Source organism: Mirounga leonina, unplaced genomic scaffold (genome assembly GCF_011800145.1).
Source record: "Mirounga leonina isolate KUSES-001 unplaced genomic scaffold, KU_Mleo_1.0 Mir_175, whole genome shotgun sequence".
NCBI lineage: Eukaryota > Metazoa > Chordata > Mammalia > Carnivora > Phocidae > Mirounga > Mirounga leonina.
Genome location: NW_023270453.1, coordinates 8,527,572 through 8,550,458, shown reverse-complemented (window position 1 = coordinate 8,550,458; position 22,887 = coordinate 8,527,572). Strand labels below are relative to the sequence as shown.

The 22,887-nt window shown below is 45.7% G+C and overlaps 1 protein-coding gene across 7 annotated transcripts in view; it reads right to left on the bottom strand.

Annotated features, from left to right (window-relative positions):
• Positions 1 to 22,887, bottom strand: part of FRMD4A (FERM domain containing 4A) — a 310,088-nt gene that overhangs the window by 180,949 nt on the left and 106,252 nt on the right. For 6 of the 7 annotated variants that reach the window (XM_035021598.1, XM_035021605.1, XM_035021599.1 and 3 more), the window contains exon 2: positions 6,362 to 6,427. In XM_035021598.1, the coding sequence (XP_034877489.1) occupies positions 6,362 to 6,427 (66 nt within the window). Of the gene's footprint in view, positions 1 to 6,361; positions 6,428 to 9,683; positions 11,763 to 22,887 lie in introns of those variants that run through there. The other variant, XM_035021600.1, reaches the window with a different exon arrangement.

The following is a 22,887-nucleotide window of genomic DNA, read 5'->3' as shown; positions in this document are numbered from 1 at the left end:
CCCTGACACTCCTCCCTCCATCACTGCCCCACAGGGAGACTGTGAGTTTCTTTTGTTCTCATCCAGAGCACAGCTCACCAATTTCTCCGTCACAGCCCTCGCTGGCGCGAAGGGAGACGTACGGGTCCCTCCGTCCTTGCCAAGAGGGAGACTCATTAGCTGCTTGTGTTACCCAAGGCTGTGTGTCATGGACTATTTCTCATTCCTCCAGGCCACTAAATGAACGTTGGATTACACGTAGAGTTAGCCTTGTGGTATCTGCCTCTAATCTATACCTTAGCATTGATTTGCTTCGTCCTGCGCCTTTAAAATGTTAAATATGACCGGCCACCCGCAGGGGCCCGAAAGACATCTGTCTGGCTCATCTGGGGGAGGACCCGGCTTTGCAAAGAGCCGAAGAAATGATGAGAGCAATCGTGGTGAAGTCTGAGGTCAGCCCAAAGCAGTGCTGCCCGACACCTTTCTGGCTCTCGTTCCATGAGGCGGCCGGGTGGCCTGGGAGGTCCCGGCAGAAGGTTCCTCCCACCGAGGCCCTCAGTCTGCTTCCAGCCCCTGCACACGGCTCCCCACTCGTGGCTGACACCGTCCCTCCTGCTGAAGTCAGACCAGACAGGAGCAGATGGTAGACCCGGCTCACGCTTCAGCGGCTGGGCCAGCAAGCAGAGAAGGCTACCCTTCCCAGTTGCGCAGATAGGGAATCGGCTCTGCTTTTTTCTTTCTTCTTGGCCACACGTGCTTTGGGGGAATCCCTGGTTTACTTGGTAGAAAACAGTCCCTTGTATTTTTTTTTTTTTTTAACAGAAGAACATCCTTAACCACGGAAGCAGCGGAGGATGGTGTGAGGGTGAGCGTGCACACATAGAGAGAACCTGAGTCTGTTCATTTATTCTAGTAGCACTATAAGAGTACCAGATTTTTTATCGTTGGTGTTTTTTTTTTTTCTTAAAGCCCATTATAGGCCAGAATATTTACTTTGCCCTCCATGCTGCTTGACTCAGGGACCAGAGTATCTTACTGAACCTCTAAGCGGGAGTATCACCAGCACGGCCGTCAGACAGAGAAAAATGATCAGAAGGTTCTATCTGTTGTGGCTTGTTTCTTCCACACCTGATGCCCCAAGGCGGACACCTGATGTGGAAATCCTTCACCACGTGTGCCCATGTTCAGATCTTCACCAGACAGATGAGGAACTTAGCTCAGAGACATGAAATGACCTGGGTAAGCCCATCTTCGGTTCTAGACTTGAGATGGGGGTCGAAGCCTTTAATTCCAGTTGTTTCTGACAACACAGTGGCCAGCACATTGGCCAGCACAGTGGCCACATTACAGGTGGACTCTCCCACGTCCCGGGTCTTTATTATACATACTTATTACAGTGCAGAGCAAAAAGGTCAGGGTGTACCCTGTGTTCAAGCTGTATATACTACTACTACGACTATGTGACCTCAAGCGAGTTATCTGACCTTCCTGAACTTCTGTTTCCTCATCTGAATTAGCGCCGGCTTTACACAGTCGACATAAATATTAGATAAGATACGCACCAATGACACTCTATGAGGACCTATAAAATGTGGTCCTTCTTGCGGAGGACATCCAGCATTAAAGCTGGGTAATTTGACTCTATCCACAATCTTTTCTCTTGTTTAACTGATCTTCTCTCCACCCTTTAGAGATAGCTGTCCAACAGAAATACCATGTCAGCCACAAATGTGAGCCCAGTATGAAATAAAAGTGTGTTAGTAGTCCTATTACACAAGGTGTGATTAATTTCAAGGATGTATTTCCTTTACCTAATTATTATACCCCAAAATATCTCATTTTCAACATGGAATCATCAACATAAAAATTGTTAATAAAATGTTTTACTTTCTGTTTTTCATGGGAGACCTTCAGAATTGGGCGTGTATTTTACACTCCGGGTCGGTGTGGACTGCCCACGTTTTAACGCTGCCGCTGCAGGACACAGTCCAGCTCCAGATCCTTCCTGATGCTTCTGTCCCACCGGCTTTCTCAGAATTAAGGACACCGTGTCATGTACAACAATAACCCAGGAAAGAGTTCTCATTCTCCTGGAAAAAAGCGGAGGTTTGCGCCACTTCTCAGAATCACAGAACACTCTGTTCCTCTATTTTAACAGAAGTGGATGGTGATAAAAGGGCTGCCAATGGCCACAGAGACTGGGTCAGACCTGGCGGGCCGCGGATGCTGGTGACATCACGGGGCAGCTTCCCAAACAAAACAAAAAGTGGGGTTCGTTGAGGCAATTGGGGGGTGGAGAGGATTCTGATTTGCAAAGCTCTATCATCGGAGGGAAGAATTCCTGCCAACAGAGCGTAACATCTACTCATCTATGGGGTTGGGGCAAAGCCCTGAAACGAGGAGAAGGCACACGTCTGTTTTTCACATGCTAGCTTGTCTTCCTGTGAGAAAGGGTGCCACGTAATGTCATAAGCCTCAAGAGAACATAATAAGGAAGGGCCACACCTCAGCCATTCCAATCAAGTGAAAATCTATTCTATTTTTAAGAGATTCAAGAGAAAGAGCCCGGGATCTTCCTTATTAACTGCTTCTAGGATTCCATCTACTGTCCCTCACTGTCAGGAAATTCTTCTTGGTCTTACTTAAATTATCCTCACTAAGGCTAACACACATTTCCCTTTCTTGGCTTTCAAAATGCTCGCCTAAATATGCGGGGGGAAAATTGAGAAACTTATTCTAAAGAAATAGCCATAGGAAGGTAAGACTTGAGAATTTTACTTTACTACAAAACATTCAAGACACACTCCTAGCTGGATACAGAAGCATCAGGAAGAGGCTGACAGAGAGACATGCATGACGGCAGCCTCTCTCATTCTGATGCAGGCTTTTTCGAGTACAATTATGATTGGCTGAAACAATTTTGGGTGACAGGGCAAATGACACTGTCTCACGTTGGATGGGAGGGTGATGTGGCTGGAACCTGCCACACATAGATGACCGAGGTTGGAGGCTTGGTTTTGTTGCTGAAAGCTCCCATCATCGTTCCCACTGTCCTTAAGTGGAATTTAAGGACTTATGGAGTCACGTGATAATACTGTGGGTACCAGGGACCTGGCTGTGGATTTTGAGATGAACCTTTCAAATATCAAATCCCAGTACGTGCACGCTTGACCTTTTCCCTTTTCCTGTAAGGGTAATGTGGGATTTACTCAGGGCAGTCAGGGATTTGGAAGCATAGATTCTGCTCAGTAATCTCAAAGGGCTTTATAAGAAGCATTAAATGTTGGGATTATGGCCATTTTGCTCTATAACCCGAAGAAGGGAAATGCTATAGTCACAGGGACCAGGTCTACACCACCACAGGAAATGATCTGTATGGGTGTCTGGTTACCAGAATCCTTCTGGGGGGAGGGAATCCTTGGTAGGTGTTGATTCCAAGTCACCTTGCTCCTCTTTCAGGCTGTTGGAGTTTTGCGAGATGTGGCCTTCCATGCATCTCTTACCCTAATGCTGGCTGAAAAACTCGACCTCCCACCTCTGCCACTATTTCTAATGTCAGCCACTCTTGTGTAAACCCGCTTGCCCTCTGTGGGAGAGAAACACTTCCTCCAAACCTGCCTGTGCATCTTACAAACCTTGTCGGGTCAATACCCACCCCGTCCCATCTCTGCAACTCCAGATCACAAGACTGAGAAGGGTGTTTCTTCATCCAAGGCTTGTTACAAATACTCTGAAATTATTATTCAGAGCAGCAACAGTAAAACCTTCCGCACCTAATATACTTTGGTGACTAAAGTATAAATGAATCTGCAAGGTTGTCACTCTGTGGACTTACGGTATCAAAAAGAGAAGTATGGGATCCAAATGCTTTGTTCTATGAAAAACCTAGCATGGGTCCAAACAAACTCGAGAAGAGGGATTCCCTTTAGAAAAGGATTTTGTCAAGAGAACATAATCCAGGACAAGGGAACTTTGTAGAGGAGAAAGAAAAGTCATATTTAACTTGGTGTTTGTCCAATAGTTTTAACCTTGCTCCTCTATGTTCTGCTGAAGTCCGCTTTGTAATCATGCCGAAAGGAGTTTAGAAGTGTTCCTTTTTTTTTTTTTTTGGTCTATAGTTTTTTTGTGCGAAACTAAATCCCCTGCCAAGCAATTGGTTCTACGACAAAAAGTCCTTTGGGGAAATAATACCAAGGCATTTTAGGATTAGCCCATTCTTTCATTCCATAAGGATTTGTTTAGTGACATTTGTGCCAGGCATTGGGCTGGGTGCTGGGGATACACAGGGATCACAACGCAGACCCTGCCCTCAAACCATTGGCGGCTCTGGGCAACAGAATAAACAGGCAGGGACAGTGAGCTGTGACGCTGAGTTGTGACAGTGCAGTGAAAGGGACCCATGGGGGAGGGGGCGCAGTGTCTTCTAAGCTGTGAATTGGAGGCTTAACAGAAACAGAAGCAGAGTTCTAGAAAGAGGAAGTAACACGTGACTTGTGTGGGCAGAGTAGGACTTCTCTTGCTTGGCCTAATTCAACATCTTCTGGATTGTGAAAGGCTGAGGATGAGCCTTCCAAAGTTGCGCACAGCAGTAACTAAATATCTTTTCTGTGATTCAGGTTCACTTCCAATGCCCCAGTTCACATCTTCCCGGAGGGGGCTGGCCGACAGACTATAACTTCACTGCCACTTGAGGTCCCATTTCCTCTTTCAGAGAGTGGCTACTTTCTAAGCCTCTAAGTGTTGATATATATTTTTTAAAAAAAGCATCTTAAAAACACTGGACCACTCACCTATAAACTCTTCATGCTGATTCTTAACAACTGAAAGCTCCAAATGCTTTGTCAGTGATTTTGCTAACGGAAGAGATCTTGCTCACTTTACAGTTCCTGTCTCCTGCCTCACCTCACCTCCCAAATCCAAACCACAAGTTTGACTCTTAATAAGACTGTAAGTCTTGGAATCTAGCCTAATAAGGACATAATCCAAAACATGGAAGAACTCTGTACCCATGGGTAAATTAATGACAGTGTTTACTGATAGTAGAGGAAAAACTGTAAAACAAACAAACAAAAGCCTTAAATGTGCCCAAATGAGTGAACGATTAGATAATAATGGTATATCCGTTTTTGGACTTTATGCTGATATTAACAAAGATGAACCTATAGTAACTTGGAAAATGCCAACGAAAGACAATGTTAGGTGGAAAAATAAAATAGAATTACATGCATTACGATTACAACCACGTAAGAAATAGAAATCTGAAAAATGCTGGAAAGAAATTTGCTGAAATGAGACTAATAGGTAAATGAGTGGGCTGTGATTATAAGCTTTTTCCTACTTTCTGTTTTCTACGTTGCCTTTATAATTTAAATCTAATTTCAAGTATTAACTCCTTCAGGTTAGCAATTTGAACATTTTCCAAATCCAAGCAGTATATACAAGGGGACGTGAGATAAGAGTATTTCTACGTATATCTTCCCATTGTGACAGTATTGCCCCCCCCCTCCCCCCCAGTGAATGAGCATGCAGGTGTCATTTCAACCTACCACCGAAGAACTACAGATTCTTGGGCAAAATATTCTGGATAATGAGAAGCACTGCTCTAAGAGTTTGATAGACATTTGAGGATTTCAAGCAAATACGGTTCTGAAAGTTGGAGTCAAACAACAGATTTGGAATTAAGTTCTTTAAATCAAGTTGGGCAACTCTGCGATTCTTCAGGGCTCTAGGTATAATGATGATTTCTTTCAAGAGTAAGCTGAACGAGGCCAGGATCTATGATTCTAATACAGCTCTGACTTCTTTGACTCTGATGGGTGGGTGCAAAATTTGTAGATGGACTGACTGATTCCCTGCGTGTCCACGGACACATAGATGTTCCAGAGTGATGCAACGAGGACACGTGGGATGGGGGTTACTCGGCCCCTGAAGGGGAGACAGAGCCAAGAGATTGCCTCTCTTTCCCCACACCTACGGAAGAATCACTTGGAAACAGCAAATGGTTTTCCACCCCTCTCTGAGCAGGAAAGATGACCACATCAGTTCTAGTTGCAGCAAGAGTTATTTACATTATATTCTAGTTAACTCCGGCAAGTAGAAATTGCTAATGGCAGTTGCGGAATTTCCTTTTCTAGAGATCTGCAACAATAGGTTAGATATATATCTGGCCTTGAATGCCTTAGGCGTGGTGTACAAAGAAACAGAATGAACAAAAATAGCATTCACACACACAAAAATACCATGGTGTGCCGCCCTTCTCTCCTAGATTCTACCAGATCCCGATTAAAAACTGTTTATATCGTCCCCCACCCATCAGCTGAATCGAAGTCCAAACCACATAAGCTTTGGAAGAAACTCAGAACGTTGGCCAAAAGTCAGTTACCTGCACTAGCAGTTCCAGCTTCCTGTCATCAAGAAGATGTACTTGACATCGACGGCCCTCCGTCATCTACGAAGAAAGACAAATGATGGTCACTGAGAGTCTGACAGCCTGACGCATCTCCCATTCAATAATTTCATCACACACATTAGGGACAGATTTCAGTATCCAGGCTCTGCCACCGTGTCCCCCTTACTGAGCACCTGGGAGCAGACGAGCACCCCTCTGGCAATTGCATCTGATTTCTGTGAAGCTTCTTTCTCCACAGGATTTCTGTGCTAATCGTTTATTACCTAGTCCTGACAGTGCTTTCCCCGGTGACAGAGGAACCCGGGAGCTAAACGCTCACGGCTAAACCTGACCCCTCACCCTTGCACCTTTTGCTACGCACACACTGCTGTCAGTGTAAGAGAGAGAGAGAGAGCCCGGACGGGCATCGTTGGGTCGTGGCCCCACCGGGTCTTGGGTGCGTTCATCTCTGCAGCCCCGTCTCATATACAAAAGCGAGTGGGCTGAGCCCAGGGAAATGCAGCTGAAATGTTTAATCGCCGGCTTTCTGGAAGGAAGAAGCCTTCATTTGTAGCATTTGCTGGAGCCCTGGCGACACTCTCAGAGGAAATCCTTTGAAGAATGAGGCTTCCCTTCGATGTCAGCCGGCCACCACTCTAACCGAAACTTGTCTTGCTACACTCCAGATAGCTTCCCTGGTTCTGATTTCAAGCTACTGTCCTGACAACATATCTCCTACACATACGGTAACCTTAAATAGCCCCAGGGGCAAGGTGATAGTAGAGTCAAATAATCAGGAAATTTTCCATCCGTGAGTGATGGGTTTTGAGTGTTTATTACCTCTGTTTTTAATGTAAGGTACTTACCTCTAAATTTATAGAATTTAATTTTAATAATGGTTCTGTTTTTACCACTGGCACACAGAAGTCCCAAAAACGTACCAACGGGCTCTCACAACAGGTAAGAGCTGGCTCCAACACCACTGTCTGGACCAGAAAACCCAGAGGTTCTGTCCAGCCCTCGTATTTTCTATGACTCCGTAGCCGCCACTGAAACCACCTTCTTTTTGCCCAGCTAGCAGCCACTTCATGCAGATCAAGGGGAGGGAAGCAGGTGGGCAGATCCTGGCCTCATCTGCATGCCCAGCCATCACAGTCCCTTCTCATGAGTGCTTTCTCCAGGAACAATGCAATAGAGATCATCTTCTCTTCCTGTACAACAGGGATTATCCTCTAGCCATCAGCATGTCCAAAGCTGGCATGGACACTGGTGGGAAAATCCTCTTATTCCTTCCTCAGAAGAAGCCAACCCCTCCAACTACCATCGAGTCAAATTTCCCTAGTTATGGGATCTTTTTTTTTTTTTAAGATTTTATTTATTTATTTGAGAGAGAGAGAATGAGAGGGGGGAGGGCCAGAGGGAGAAGCAGACTCCCTGCCGAGCAGGGAGCCCGATGCAGGACTCGATCCAGGGACTCCAGGATCATGACCTGAGCCGAAGGCAGTCGCTTAACCAACTGAGCCACCCAGGTGCCCTAGTTATGGGATCTTAACCCATATGGCACACCCTGCTTGGATGGGACCAAAAGAATTGTCTCTTGAATCTGAGTTAGAAGAATGACTCAGCAGTCCCCAGCTCTGAGAAAAAGCACCAAGAGAAGTTTTACATACCCATAGGCACTCCAACAGAGGTTAAAATAGAGTTAAAACCCAAGGAAGGCTTCAGTCCAAAGGTCTGCCATTTTGCACATATAAGCCGAAGCCGGCGGCCATGGACGTGAGACCGGTCTATGACAAGTCCTTATTCATTCTTTGGACTCTTAACTGTCGGTGTTAACTGCCTTAAAAGGAGAGAGGGCTCAAATCCCATTAGAATCTACCAAGTGTGCACATAGGAGGCATCCTAGCTGACTGACTTCATTTAAAAAATCCGTCAGCTTCAAAAAATACCCAAATGGGACAACATCATGATAAAAAGCTCCTGCACAGCAAAGGAAACCATCAACAAAGTGGAAAGCAACCTACTAAATAGAAGAAAATACTTGCCAATTATATATCTGATAAAGGGCTAATACCTAAAACATATAAAGAACTCAGATGACTCAATAGCAAAACCCCACACAATCCTAGTATAATGGACAGAGAATCTAAATAGACATTTCTCCAAAGAAGACATCCAGATGGCCAACAGACACACCAGAAGATGCTCGACATCACTCATTGTCAGGGAAATGCAAATCAAAACTAGAATGAGCTATCAACCTCATATGTGTTAGAATGGCTATTATCAAAAAGACAAGAAATAACAAGTGTTGAGGTGGATGTGGAGAAGAGGGGAGCCTCGCACAGATGGAGGGTCCTTTAAAAATTAAAAACGAAGCCACCATATGATCCAGTAATTCCACTTCTGGGTATTTATCCAAAGAAGAGGAGAATACTCATTTAAAAAGATAAATGTACCCCCATTTTCAAGGCAGCATTCTGTATAACAGATAAGACACAGAAGAAACCTAAGTGTCCATGGGTGGATACATGGATAAAGAATACGTGGTGTATATATACAGTGGAATACTATTCAGCTGTAAGAAAGAAGGAAATCTTGCCATTTGTGACAACATGGATGGACCCTGAGGGCATTATGCTAAGTGAAATTAAGTCAGAGAAAGACAAATGATCTCATATGTGGAATCTAAACAAATAAACAAAACACCAAATTCGTGGATACAGAGCACAGATTGGTACTTGCCAGAGCTGGGGGGTCAGGGGGTTGAGGGAAATCAGTGAAGTGGGTCCAAAGTTCAAAAGGTACAAATTTCCAGCAGCTCAGTTCTTAATGGAAAGAACCCAAGGTTAACACAGTGGAAGTTCAAGGAAGAAAAGTGCTACAACCATCCAGCATATTACTTTGAAATTCCTTTAAAGACATTTATTACAGGTTTCAGAAAATTCTCTGAAGGGTGGGGACAGAGGAGAATTAAAAAAAAAAAAATGCTGCTGGTCCTTAGTATCTTTAGAACACAAAAGTTTTGAGCTTCCTTTTATCGTAAAAAGCTAAGGATATAAACACATTCTTGACTTCCTTACCCACATTCTAATAAATTTGACAAAAATAAAGGGAAATTGGTATCACCAAGATATTACTGTATCAAATGAAGTTTTAACTGCAATAATAAAGAGGTAGATACCATTTTCCCAAAATATTTCAGAGCACACAACGCGTGACGTGACACTGAGTTCATGCCCGTACCTAGGAGTTTACTGTGAGGCTCTCATTTTCATCTGAAAAATAAAATCCTCATTCCATTAAATAATCTCACCTTATCTGCTCAGCAGTTGAAGGAATTAACTATACATCAAGATGTTAAGATCTACTCAAAGTTTTCCAAGTTCATTCTTCTCTTCCAAAAAGCCTTCAATTTTCAGTCCCGGGGAATTTATTTCTAAGCACGCTCCCTATTTGAACAGGGAATTTCTAAGCTGCCTCCCTTTGGGAAGGCACAACATCCCTGAAGAAAAAAGCAGCCCAGAGAAGTGCGTCCAAACAGAAACTCAACTTTGAATCATCACGTTTTTGAAAGTACGCCTTTCTTTGGACGGCACTGCCGTGGTTTTTTTCTCCAAGGGGGGGGATGGCCTGTCCTTCCTGACTGAAGGAAGACTGGAGTGTCCTGTTCTCATCAGTTCAGAAAAGGTTTACCCTCCTGGGTGTGTACCGGGAAAGAGTGGACATCTGTAGCTTTGTCTGGTTTTCCAGGCACACTGAAATTTTCTTTTGAATGCTAACAATTGTAAAATAATACGGCTTTGCTTGTTTTCGTTTTCGGCGGCCGAGGCACAATTGCAGCGTCAGCATCCCCCTCAGAGGAAATCCTCTCGGAGAGCAAGGCTTCTGGCAGATGTCAGCTGGCGACCACTCCGACATAAATCGTCTCGCTACAATGCAATTCCATACCAAGCAGAGGCCTGCCGAAGGTGCCGTGATTCTCGAGAAATATACAGCGAAGTGTTATTTTGGAAGTGAGGTGTCCACCCCATCGCTCCAACTTTGCTGTTAAGACACACACTGAATCGGGAAGACTATTCATAAACAGAGAAATGCATTTATGATACTAGCTTAAGGGAGCATAGCAGAATATGAAATGCTATGTGTGTCCTCTCAAGACAGCCAATAAAATTATCGTGCACTTGGACAGGAATTGGGAGGCAAAAAAATAAAATAGTTGATATGCTAGGGGAGTAGGCTTATGGGTAGTTTCCTCCCATCCCATCCAATTATGACTTAAACTTTTATTTTTTTCAGTAAAAAAAAAAAATGTATAAAAACAAACTTTATCTAGAAAAATGACTGACAGTGTTTGAGGTCAGCCATAGGAAATGGATCCTGAGAAGCTTCGTTCCCAAGGATTTTGTTTTAGATTGCCTACGTTTTTAACGCATCAAATCAAGTTAATTAGTTTACAACTGAGAATTACAACTGTCACACAGGTCAGAATACTGGAGACGGAAGGTCTGACACAGTCTCTCCTGGCAGGTGGAGTTAATGGGAAGCCAGCTGTGATCAGAAGTTGCTCAGGGAGCAAAGAACCTGAAAAGGGGGGGGCATTTATAAATATCTATGTCTGAGGGCATCTTTTCTCCACTATCCTGATATATTCCTGTTGGTGGAAGGAACCACTGCCCAAATGTGGTGGGGGAGTCCCCCCTCATTGGTAAAAAACCAATAATAACTAACTAGCAATGACAAATGCCCCCTCCATGGGGATTTTCAGATGCTTTACATGGACAAGGGCAGGCTGCCGAGTTCAGCCCATGCAAATACATTTTATTAGGAACATTTTGTCTTCAAATTCAAAACTAAGTAGACCCCATTTTAGCATGTTTTGTATTATGACCCTTTTCTCTACATATCACCTCTCCCTCCCTCTCCCTCCCTCTCTCCCTCTCTCTTAGCCACTGCGCGTCCTTTGCCAAATAAGTTACATGCTATGGTATACACACCTAGTTCCACTGTGGAAGACATTTTTGTTGAAATCTAATGCAGTTGTACAAATGACTTGTAGGGTCACTGATTCCAAGCTTAGCGATGCACGTGGCTTTCAAAAATAAAAACTCAAAAACATCTCATCAGCACGTTACTATTGTACTTCCTGAGACACATTCATACGGAGACAGTTATCCCTGAGCAGATGTCAGCTGGCGACCACTCCGACATAAATCGTCTCGCTACAATGCGGAATGGGGTGAGGGTAGGGTGGACACCGGGAGGGGAGGCAGTGTTCACAGACCGCAAACAGCTTTGAACACGCCCACTTGGTTTGTCTCTGTGCACAGTAAGTTACTGTCTTGTGACTCATATTCATTTTGGAGACGGTAACTTTCTGAGACAACAACATAAGAAATATTAAAGCCTCCCTAGGATTCTATAAAGGGAAGAATTAAAATTTCCAAAACATGCTTTATTTAGAAAAGTTATTAATACTCCCCCCTCCAAAACCTGAAATCCTATCCTTTAAAATTCCACCATCCAATAGAAAACTCAGATTTCAAAAGCATCCAAGCCGAGGTCCGACCACAGAGACCAGCCTCCCCTGCTGGCCTGGTCCGTTAAACCCCGAAGCATCCCAAGGCAGCCGGGTGGGCGGATGCCCTACGGCAGCACCTCACAATCCGCCCTCTGACCTGGGCCGTTCTGCGGCTCAGAAGGAAATTCCAGAAACATGACTACAACTTCCCAGTGCAGCTCACTATTGGAGCCTCTGCTCTCGGGGTCACTTCAACATGTGACTGACATTCCTCTCGCCACTTCGGTTTCCTCTCAGACTGATGAAGGCCCAACGACCCAACGAAGGTACCAGAAGGTCACAGGCTCACGAGATCTCAATCATCATCAAGCTATCACATCCAGGAGATGAATGAATGCGCTATGTTCACAGCGGTCTCAAGAAATGCAACTCACAGTAAATATACAGAAAGGACTGCGGGCAAATTAAAATTTACTGAAAATATGCATCCATTTGTTGCTGCTCATGCTTAACTTGTACCATGGAGATGCCAGACAGAATAAATTATTATAATGTAATTTTATAACATCGTATGAGCCTCTGCCCATAATCTTTTTTTTTAAATTTTATTTATTTATTTGAGAGAGAGAGAATGAGAGAGAGAGAGAGCATGAGAGGGAAGAGGGCAGAGGAAGAAGCAGACCCCCTGCTGAGCAGGGAGCCCGATGCGGGACTCGATCCCGGGACTCCAGGATCATGACCTGAGCCGAAGGCAGTCGCTTAACCAACTGAGCCACCCAGGCGCCCAAGCCTCTGCCCATAATCTTTAAAGGTTAAAGGTATTTTGCCCACTTTTATTATAATTTTCCCCCTATTCAAGCCCACCTTTTTTGTCTTTCAGTGACATATTAAAATAACACGACAGGGGAAGGAGACACATGGTGCTAGACACCAGAAGTCTGATTCAGAGAGAATGACCTTGTCCCTGTGTCACCCTATGTCCTCTGGCAGATTGTTTCACCTCTGTCGCGACCATGAGTCTCCTGGATGTAAAAGGACACACACAGGCACGTCCTTGAGGCTCTTGGCTGCTGAATACAGTTGTAACTTATCAAACCCAGATGAAAGTGATTACATTCACGCGGCGATCCGACGGATTATAAAAGTTGAAAAAGCCTTGCATTCTCCCAAGCTCAACCTTCCACAAGTTTGCATCTGATGAGGTCACAAGCGGGGCCGGTGCTTTACTAGAGGATCTTGGGAAAGCATGTGTTGGGGCTGCGGTTGCTCAGATCCCACTTCTGCCTTCAGCACAAGGAACTGGAGCGTTCTCCGATAATGCGGGGAGAGAAGTCGTGGTGTCATGGGTGCACTCAGGGCTAGGGGGCTGCGCGGGGCCGCTGCTCTGGGGAGGACCCCACTGCCCGGAGGACCGCTGCCGTGTGTGATTGAGCCACAGGTCCTGGAGGACAATCCATCTCAATCCCTCCAGATGGTACTGCAGGGCAGAGGGTCAAGAAACACTAACAGTCTCTGGGCCTAAAGTTTAAAAGACGAGGAATGGACCCAGACGGGTAAGCGGTGAAGACAGCCAGGGAGCTCCAGTGATGGGCTTTGTGATCCCAGTGCAGTGGAGCTGTGAGCCAGTGCTAAGCTGCGGGCTGTGGAGGAGGAAGGGAGGAAGGGTATCCTTCCCACCTTCCAAAAAGACATTGCAATTTGAGGACAAGCTACTGATGTGGAGGTGGGACAGGTCCGCTGCAGATGTGGAAAGACAAGGCGGAGTGGGTGCCACCCAGGGCCACCGTGGGACAGGCCATCGCTGTCCTCTGTCTGAGGCCAACCCCTCTGAGTACGCCCGCAGGACACGGGCACCAGGAGACCCAAACACACGGGCCCTGCAGGCTGGCTGTGCATCACGGACACCAAGCCGGTGAGCAGGGCAGTAAGCTCACTTCCATGAACTCATGTGCAAGAAGCGTCCAGGGTTCTGGAAGACCCAGAGCTTTCTGCCTTTCCTTCCAACTAGCCGGATGCCTAGAGAGCAGTAACTGGATGGTCCCACTTGGGTTCTGCTGGAGCATCTTCTGCAGACAGGCTCTCCTTTATCTCCGAGTATGAGCCCTCCCTCCCCTCACTCACCACACACCTGCAGCCTTCTGCCGCCCACACTCTCTGCACCTGCAACAGAGTCTCTGAAGACAGAGAAACTTAAGCCTCTCGACAGGGAGGAGGAGAGCATTTGAAATACCTGATCGGGCCTCATTCCCTGGTCTATGTCACCAAGACAATCACAGTGCCATCCCCGTGGGGCTGCCGTGACGAGTAACTCAGTTAATGCAGGTAAAGAGTGTGGATTTCTGCTTGGTGCACAGAAGGCTCTCGATCAGTATTACCTTTAGAAGTTTCCAGTCCGGAAATTCAAGGCTCCTCTGAGCAGGAGTGTCAGAGAGGCAGCAGACCATGTACCTTCACCCCCACCCCAATTCCAGAATGGCCCCAGGTGAGGCTGAGGCCTTCTGTCCACTCACACAAGATTTTTTGCTATGTGGCAAGGTGGGTGGGGAGGCTGGTGTGGACAGGCTTCATCTGGGTGGCAGTCTCCTGCCCTGAGCAAGCGTCAGGCCTTCATGGAGCAGGGCTCTGTGGGGGCCTGGCCATCCCTAGAGGGGGCACTTCATCCAGATAGGGGGCCTGGACAGCCAGTCTTTCTCCCCAGCCGCAGCAGCTCTCAGAGTCATCCTGTGCGAGCCGGCCATCATCAACAGAGAGCTGATATAGGGAACGTGGAGAAGGCCAAAGAAAGGAGGTTGAGGAAATTCAGTGCATGACCTGTGGGTTAAGGCTGGCTGGACAGGAGGCACTGCCAGACCACAGTCGGCAACGCGAGTGGAAGAGATCAAAGCTCTTGCACCTGTTCCTCTGGGCAGGTTCAGGGTGTTATTCTGTTAATCGTCACTGTTCATAGCACAGTGTCCATGTAGACAACCTTTAAAGGCGGCTGAGTGAGGTATAAACCCTGATAAAACATAACAGGCGAAGAAACAGCAAGAACCTACGTACCCAGCTAACATTCCACTGTGCTCCTTGAAGTAAGGACAGATGCAAGAAAATGACATATGTTCTCGGTCATGTGGAGTTCTGGACCTAGTATCTTAGTGACAGAGTCTTGGGGTGGAACGAAGATGCTTCTTCCAAAGGAAAAGGCAAATATCTCTTTCTTTGGCTTTGATAACTGTACCTGGAATTTGTTTTTTAAAAGATTTTATTCATTTATTTGACAGAGAGAGACATCAAGAGAGGGAACACAAGCAGGGGGAGTGGGAGAGGGAGAAGCAGGCTTCCCGCTGAGCAGGGAGCTCAATGCGGGACTCGATCCCAGGACCCTGGGATCATGACCTGAGCCGAAGACGCTTAACAACTGAGCCACCCAGGCGCCCCAGTACTTGGAATTTTTATAGTAGGAAAGGAGCACGGTGTTGTCAGACAAGGACCCCAGACACAGGGGAAACAGTTTTTAAAAGTCTAGGAAAAGAAATAAAAAGGTTGATTCTATGGACCTAAGAGAATATTGTTTTTATGAGATGGAGACTTTACAGGTAAAATTTTCATAACCTAACAAAAGTAAAATTGAATGAGAGAGTGAAGAGTGAGATGTCCAAAGTACACAGAGTGATTTGCACAGAAACTCCCAAAGGAGACGAGATTTTGGTATAATATATGCAACGTGTCAAGGGTGCACGGCACGTTATACATATTCTGTACAAATATGAGGAATGTTTTCAGTGCGTCACAGACTGACAGGGATGGAGCTGGAAAACCAAAGCTGACATGTGAAGTAAGGAAAGTTTAAGAACAATCAAAGAACTTTAAAGATAGGTTCAAGCAAGAGGAGAGAGGAAAGGAATATTTTCATTGTCTGGGGCCGATCAATTTTTGTTAAAAGATGAACTGAACTACTCAGTTCTGGGTTGGTTTCAATCTTCTGAAGCAAGAAGGGAAATGGTGGGGCTAGCTACTACAGCATAAATTAACTGCACCTCCTTCCCCCAAATAAATTCCTCCCAGTGTTCATAAAGTGAATATTAAAAATAGGTAATTATTGGGGTGCCTGGTTGGTTAAGCATCTGCCTTTGGCTTCGGTCGTGATCCCGGGGTCCTGGGATCAAGTCCCACATGGGGCTCCTTGCTCAGCGGGGAGCCTGCTTCTCCCTCTCCCTCTGCTCCTCCCCCTGCTTGTGATCGTGTGTGCGCTTTCTCTGTCAAATGAATAAATAAAATCTTTAAAAAATATAGGTAATTATGTATTAGGGCTTTCTAAGCACGAAAGCAATGAGTGAGCCCAAAGGGGAAAATATACACTGGACTACCTTAAAAATACTTCTATTTAAAAAAAAAAAAAGTAATTTTACTTCATGAACACCCTGAGCAAAAAGAAAAGGCAACTGCAAATTTTGGGGGAGGGTGATAAAAACTACAATGAGGGGTTAATGTATTAAAGATAAAATTATTTAATTAGTAGATAATTACAAATTAATTTGCAGGTTACTAACACCCTACAGGAAATAAAATTACACAGCAAGTGGCTAAAAAGTTCCTTTGGCTGGGTAATTTCTCTTCTAGAGAAGACATGTATCCATGTCCCCAGTACTCTAGAGAGTAAGTAATCTAGTGGCCAACCCATCCTAATGGAATAAGCGGTGGGGAGAGGAGGGGGGAGGTTAGAGGGTGATAGATAATAATGTCCGCCATAGTGTGTGTTCAGCAAGTGTTCAGCAAGTGTTTATGGTATAGTGTTATATGCAGGGCATCTTATTAGATATACAATGATGAACATGATTTTGTTCCTATATTTAATGAGCTTGTATATCCCACAGAGGAGATACTGAAGTTAACAGGCCATTACAGGGTATTCTGTGTGACAACAGGGAGGGTATAAAATGTTCTGGGCAGAGGGTGGGAGGGACCTTAACTCACACCTGGGGGATCGGTCAATACTCAGCTGAGGAAGTGGGATGTGAACAGGACATCTGGCAGAGGTAGCCTGATGTAAGAAGGTCTGGGACGGGAGGGAACAGGGCATGTTCTGGAAACATCAATTGTGCAGAAGAGGTGGGAGCAGAGAGTGGTGGCTGGACCAGGAGCGGTGAGAAAACCAGCTAGGGAATCCTATTTATGATGACAAGAGGGCCATATACTCAATGGCCTGAGGGTGGTACACTCACTGGTGAAATAGTAAGGAGCCACGGAACATCATTTTCTTTTTTTTTTTTTTAAGATTTTATTTATTTATTTGAGAGGAGACAGAGAGAGCATGAGTGGGGGAGGGGCAGAAGGCGAGGGAGAAGCAGACTCCCTGCTGGGCATAGAGATGGAGCCCCCTCCATCCCAGGATCCTGGGATCATGACCTGAGCCAAAGGCAGACACTTAACCAACTGAGCCATCCAGGCACCCCTGAACATCATTTTCAAATCAATTTCATTCTAACTGATGCAGAAATGAGGGGAGTCTGGAAAGAGGGTTCTAACTGCAAGTGTTGACACTCAGTGTCTGAAAAGATACAGATGCACTTGGAAAACCACAAGGAAATACTAAATATAAGCTGTCTTTCTCAGTATCTGCGTGACCCCCAATGACTGGTAACTAAACGAAGAACGTGTGCTGACCAAATGTACAGTTGACAGGGAGGTTTAGATCGTAGCTTCAAAATTTAACAGCTGGGTTCCTATTATTTATAGTCTGGGGTCCTATTCTTAGTTCACATGCTAGAAGCATAACTTCCTGAATAATGGAATTAAGAAGCCTCCCACACTCCACCATGGTTAAACCATTTCTGGAAATCTGTGTTCATTCTGGGCACCATATTTTACACAGGAAATGAAAGAGAGTGGAGCAAGGCAAAGAGTAATCAGATTGGGTAAAGATCTGGACACTATGTCTTCTCAGGACTGACAGGAAAACCACATACCAGCTGAAAAGCAAAGGCTCTCGTGGAAGGGTAACCCTATATCATCTATTGTCCATGTCAAGACACGTGAGGGAGGGAGAAGGGAAGCGATTATTGATTTCATGGAGATAACAGATATAAATCCAATGGGGCATGCCTGGATGTGGGGACTGGCCAATTTAATAATTGTATGCTAATCTGATGATTACATTTAATAATTTAATGAAGAGGGAGAAGAACTTTGCTTTGGTGGGCAGAAATGGAATCAACGAGCAGAAGTTCCAGAAGACACATCTGAATTCAACAGAAGGAAGAATTTTCAAACAAGCATCGTTGTTCAAAATGGAATGTTTTGCCCCATCACCACCACATGTGATCAGGAAGGGGCCAGAAGACCTTTAGCCAGGGACAGTGTAAGAAAGGACTGTTGACCTCCGGGGGACGGGGAGACAGACACACTGTAAGATATGTTACGGATATATGTGCTCACCCACAGACAAGAATTCAAAAAAAAAATTCATCAATAACTCATGTATTTACTTATAATGCTTCTGTTACAATATTACATTTGATGAACCAAATGTTTGCAACATCCATTTCCTGCTTCAGAAGAGTTTTTTAAAAAGATCACATTATAGACTGGTAGGCATGAACACATCATTCTACTTTTTTCCCTACCAATTTCCTTTGTATAAATATGCAAGCAGGGCGCCTGAGTGGCTCAGTCGATTAAGCGTCTGCCTTCGGCTCAGGTCATGATCCCAGGGTCCTGAGATCGAGTCCTGCACTGGGCTCCCTGCTCAGCAGGGAGCCTGCTTCTCACTCTCCCTCTGCCTGCCGCTCTCTCTGTGTCAAATAAATAAATACAATCTTTAAAAATATATGCAAGCAAATGTCCTCTTTTTAAAATATAATGCTGTGGAGTGGCTGGTTACATGCATCTGTTACTGGTTTGGTATTCATGTATTTGATAACCAAGAACCTCAATGACATTTTCTTGGTAACACGAATTTGCCTCTTTTGCTCCAATGTCTAATTCAATCTGTCATTTTAAATGAAATTTTTTTTCAATTTTTGCTTATATTGTTATTAGTGGGATGAGATCACACTGTTACAACTACGGGTCTTATGAAGCAATAGGTTATCCCATTTTTACTGAAAATATTTTGTTGACATTAAAATGATATTTTATATGTGTGATCGAAACAGAATGACCCGACTGTGATAACAGGCACTCAGTACGTATTTTTACATGAATTAATAAATATATATCCAAATAACATACATCCTTATATACCATTTTAAGGACAACTCCAAAATCTAGGTACTATACAACTTAATTTGCATTCAGTGAGATGTTTTTAATTTGCCTATTCTGTAGGAACATACCCTCACACCCAGGCTATGGAACACATGCATTCTTTGTAGCTAGAGGACCAAGTGTGAAAGGAGTAGGACTCTTGTCAATCTTCAATCACTGGTAGCTGGGGCATCTTGCCACATAGTTTGGGAATGGGTTCTCCTTCACGTAAACAGTCCCCTTTGTGTATAACTACAGGCAAACTCTCCATTATCCCTGGGGATGTGGGGGGGGGGGGGCAGAAAAGACCGTCAGCAAGCTAGTGCGATTCTATTCTTAGGTGACTCTTGAAGTACAGGGGGAGGCGGCCGCCTGAGACAGTGGCATGGCCCACCTGCCTTCACAGAACCTACGTGGGATACAAAGCCGCCACTTGTGCCTGTCAGGCCTGAGTCCAGGGGCCTTGTGCTCAGATGCCAAGTCCTCCAGGTGTAGAAGGAAGCACTCTAGTCTGACAGCTGACCCTTTTTGAGATTCATGCTTAAATCAGACCAAACTGGGGCGCCTGGGGGGCTCAGATGGTTAAGCGTCTGCCTTCAGCTCAGGTCATGATCCCAGGGTCCTGGGATCGAGTCCCACATCGGGCTCCCTGCTCAGCGGGGAGCCTGCTTCTCCCTCTGCCTCTCTCTCTCTGTCTCTTATGAATAAATAAATAAAATCTTTAAAAAAAAAAAAATCAGACCAAACTTCCAGTGGCATCCCAGCAAAGCGCATCTGAAGGCCATGGATGGCTCCATCTGGAAAGCTACGGTCCTGCAGGGTGGCTCGCAGCTCCTGGAGACGGTCCTAACCCTCGCCCTCCCTTGCCAAATGCCCCAATCAAGAGGTGTAGGGAGAACTTAGGAAACGGAAGTGCTTGCATTGAGGGCAGTTTCTCCAGCTACCTTTGACATCTGTATGAGGCGGTCCATCTGGGCTGGAGGCCGCTGCCTGGATATTTACATACCCAGAGTTCTCTGGAAAGGGCTCTGCTGGAGAGGCCTAGCAGGGACCCCCACCCCGACTTGCCCGAGCTGCATCGGTGGCTCCCTGCCTCTGTTCACCTTGTCGGAGGTTTCCACACTGGCTGGCTGCCCCATGACCACCCCAGGCCCTTCTGGAGACCTGCTCATGGAGCTCCTGATGCTGCTTCCACAGCATGACGCGCAGGACGAGTTTCTAGAGCTGTTCCACTTCTTCTTGAACACCACTTAAAAATGGGGGTGGGCATGAGGCCGGAAAAGGAAGGGAAATGGAGGGGGGTGGGCAGAGGAGGAAGGGAGAGGATTCTGAAACCAAAGAGGGTCCTCCCCCCTCCTTTTCACCCATGGTCCACAAGCCTCTCAGTGGAAAAGCTGTTGCAGGAAATAATGCAGTGCCTTGAAACTCAGTGGCCGTTTGGCAAAGGGTAGATTTAAAAATATTCATCAGTGAGCAGTTACAGAAGTAAAGACGTTCTGTTGTATCTGCGAGTCAAATCAAAAACTCTAATTGGACACAGAACAATTTCTCAAAGCTTTCGGCAGGAGGTAATTATTGTGTTGATGACACACAGAAATCAGGATGAAGCTCAGCCTGCTGTTTGGGCTGTCTCCGTGGATGGAGGAACGAGGGATGGGTTTTTGCCTGTATCAGCACTGATTAAAGGATGGCAGGGTTCCTGATCTTTCCTCTTTCCTGATTTCACCAGGAGCGCCGGTGTGAAAGGGTTTACACATGGCATTCCAAACCCTGTGGACACCAAACTTAAGCGTACTTCCAGCAGAGGCTTTAGGAGAAAGAACTGTGTAAGGGAAGTCAAGATGTTGCATCAGAAATAAAGGGGGCAAGGGTAGTGTCTACAGTTTAGATCCTTCCTACTGCCTGGCACAGAGGTTTAAATACACCAGGGTCTCAGGAAATATCACTGATTGAAAGGATGGAGTTACGGTTCTTGATTGTGGTGATGGCTTCACGGTGTAGACATGTGTCAAAACGATCAAATTCGATCCTTTAAATATGTGCAGTTTATTGTATGTCAATGACCCATCAACAAATCTGATTCAGGTATGAAGGTTAGAGATACTCTTTTCACCATATCAAAAAAGAGACAGACCCTCAGAGGATATGGAGAGCTCCACCTGCAGTGGGACATCTCAACAGAGTTCTTCACACTTCAAGGAATTATTTCATTTCTTTTTTAAATTTTTTTAAAGATTTTATTTATTTGAGAGAGAGAGAAAGAGTGAGCACAAGCAGAGGAGAGGTGGAGGGAGAGGGAGAAGCAGACTCCCCACTGAGCAGGGAGCCCAATGCAGGACTCAATCCCAGGATCCAGAGACCATGACCTGAGCAGAAGGCAGACACTTAACTCACTGAACCACCCAGGCGCCCCACTTCATTTCTTTATATCTTATATTCTTTTTATTTGATGTTTGGTGCTTGTGGTTTCCCCCCAGATGTTGTCATATTCAGGACTGAGGCCTGGCATCGTTATGCATCACTCTAGGTGGCTAAGCCCCACTTTGCACCTCCACCCGGAATTCCTCCTTTCCCAGGCTTGTATGTGATTCTGCCTAAACCTGCCCGCTTAACATCTGCATCTGGCTATCTGTTAGGATCTCAGGCTCAGCATGTGCCAAACAGAGCTGCAGACCTGTCTTCTTCCCAAAACCAACTCCACCCACGGCTTTCCCCTCTTGGTAACGGCCACTCCATCACCACGTTCTGTTCTTTAGGCCCCAGTGGGGGGACTTCTCTCTTCATCTCATATCCCACACCCACCACAGCAGAAAACCTCATTGATTCTAAAATAACCAGACCCTGAACACTTCATCATCACTTTCTCACTTGCCCAATTCTTGCAATGGCCACCCCCCTGGCACCTCTTGCCTCGCAGTCTAATCCCCACACAGCACCCAAGGGGGGCCACGATGCTCCCCAGATCCCTGTGCAGCCCAAGGGGGGCCACGATACTCCCCAGATCCATACTCTCCAACAGCCCCCCTCCCCCAGTCGATGCCTTCAAGGCCCCACATGATTCCCACCACTATGCGCCCACCCCCCGCCCCAGTCTGCTCTTCCACACTCATCTCCTTCCTGTTCTCTCCGAGTCACTCTTCCCTCCCAGCCAGAGCCTCTGATGAGCTCCTTCATCTGCCTGGAATGTCTCCCCACACAACCCCATGGCTCACCTCTTCACATCCTTCAAAGCTCTACTCAAACATTACCTTTCCCACAGTGTCCCTTCTGATCCTGTATTTAAGATGGCAACCTTGCCAGACTTTCTGATCTCTGCTTTAGTTTTCCTCAGCTCATGTGCCACCTTCTAGTGCACCATATAATTTACTAGGTTTGCTGTCTGCCTTTTCCTCTTGGACTGCGAGCTCCCTGAGGGCAAGACTTTTCATCAGTTTTGTTCATAGATACCTTGCTGGGACATAATAGGCACACCATTGTGTGTTGAATGACTGACCGACTGACTGAATGACTGAATGAATTAATTGGGGAGCTCAGGTACTTCCCGCCAGCTGGGGTTTGCAAGACCAGCCCTCATACAGAGGATGACAGTTGTCCTGTACCATCTTTACTCTCTGGCCCTCTGACATGGACACATCCAGAGAGGGAAATCCCGGCTGAAAAGCAGAGAGAAGAGCTGACAGATGGGGTAAGGACACCAGGCTTATGCAGGGGAAAACTCATTCTAGCTATCTGCAAACAAGCAAAGAAATGGGAAACCACAAGATGTGACAAA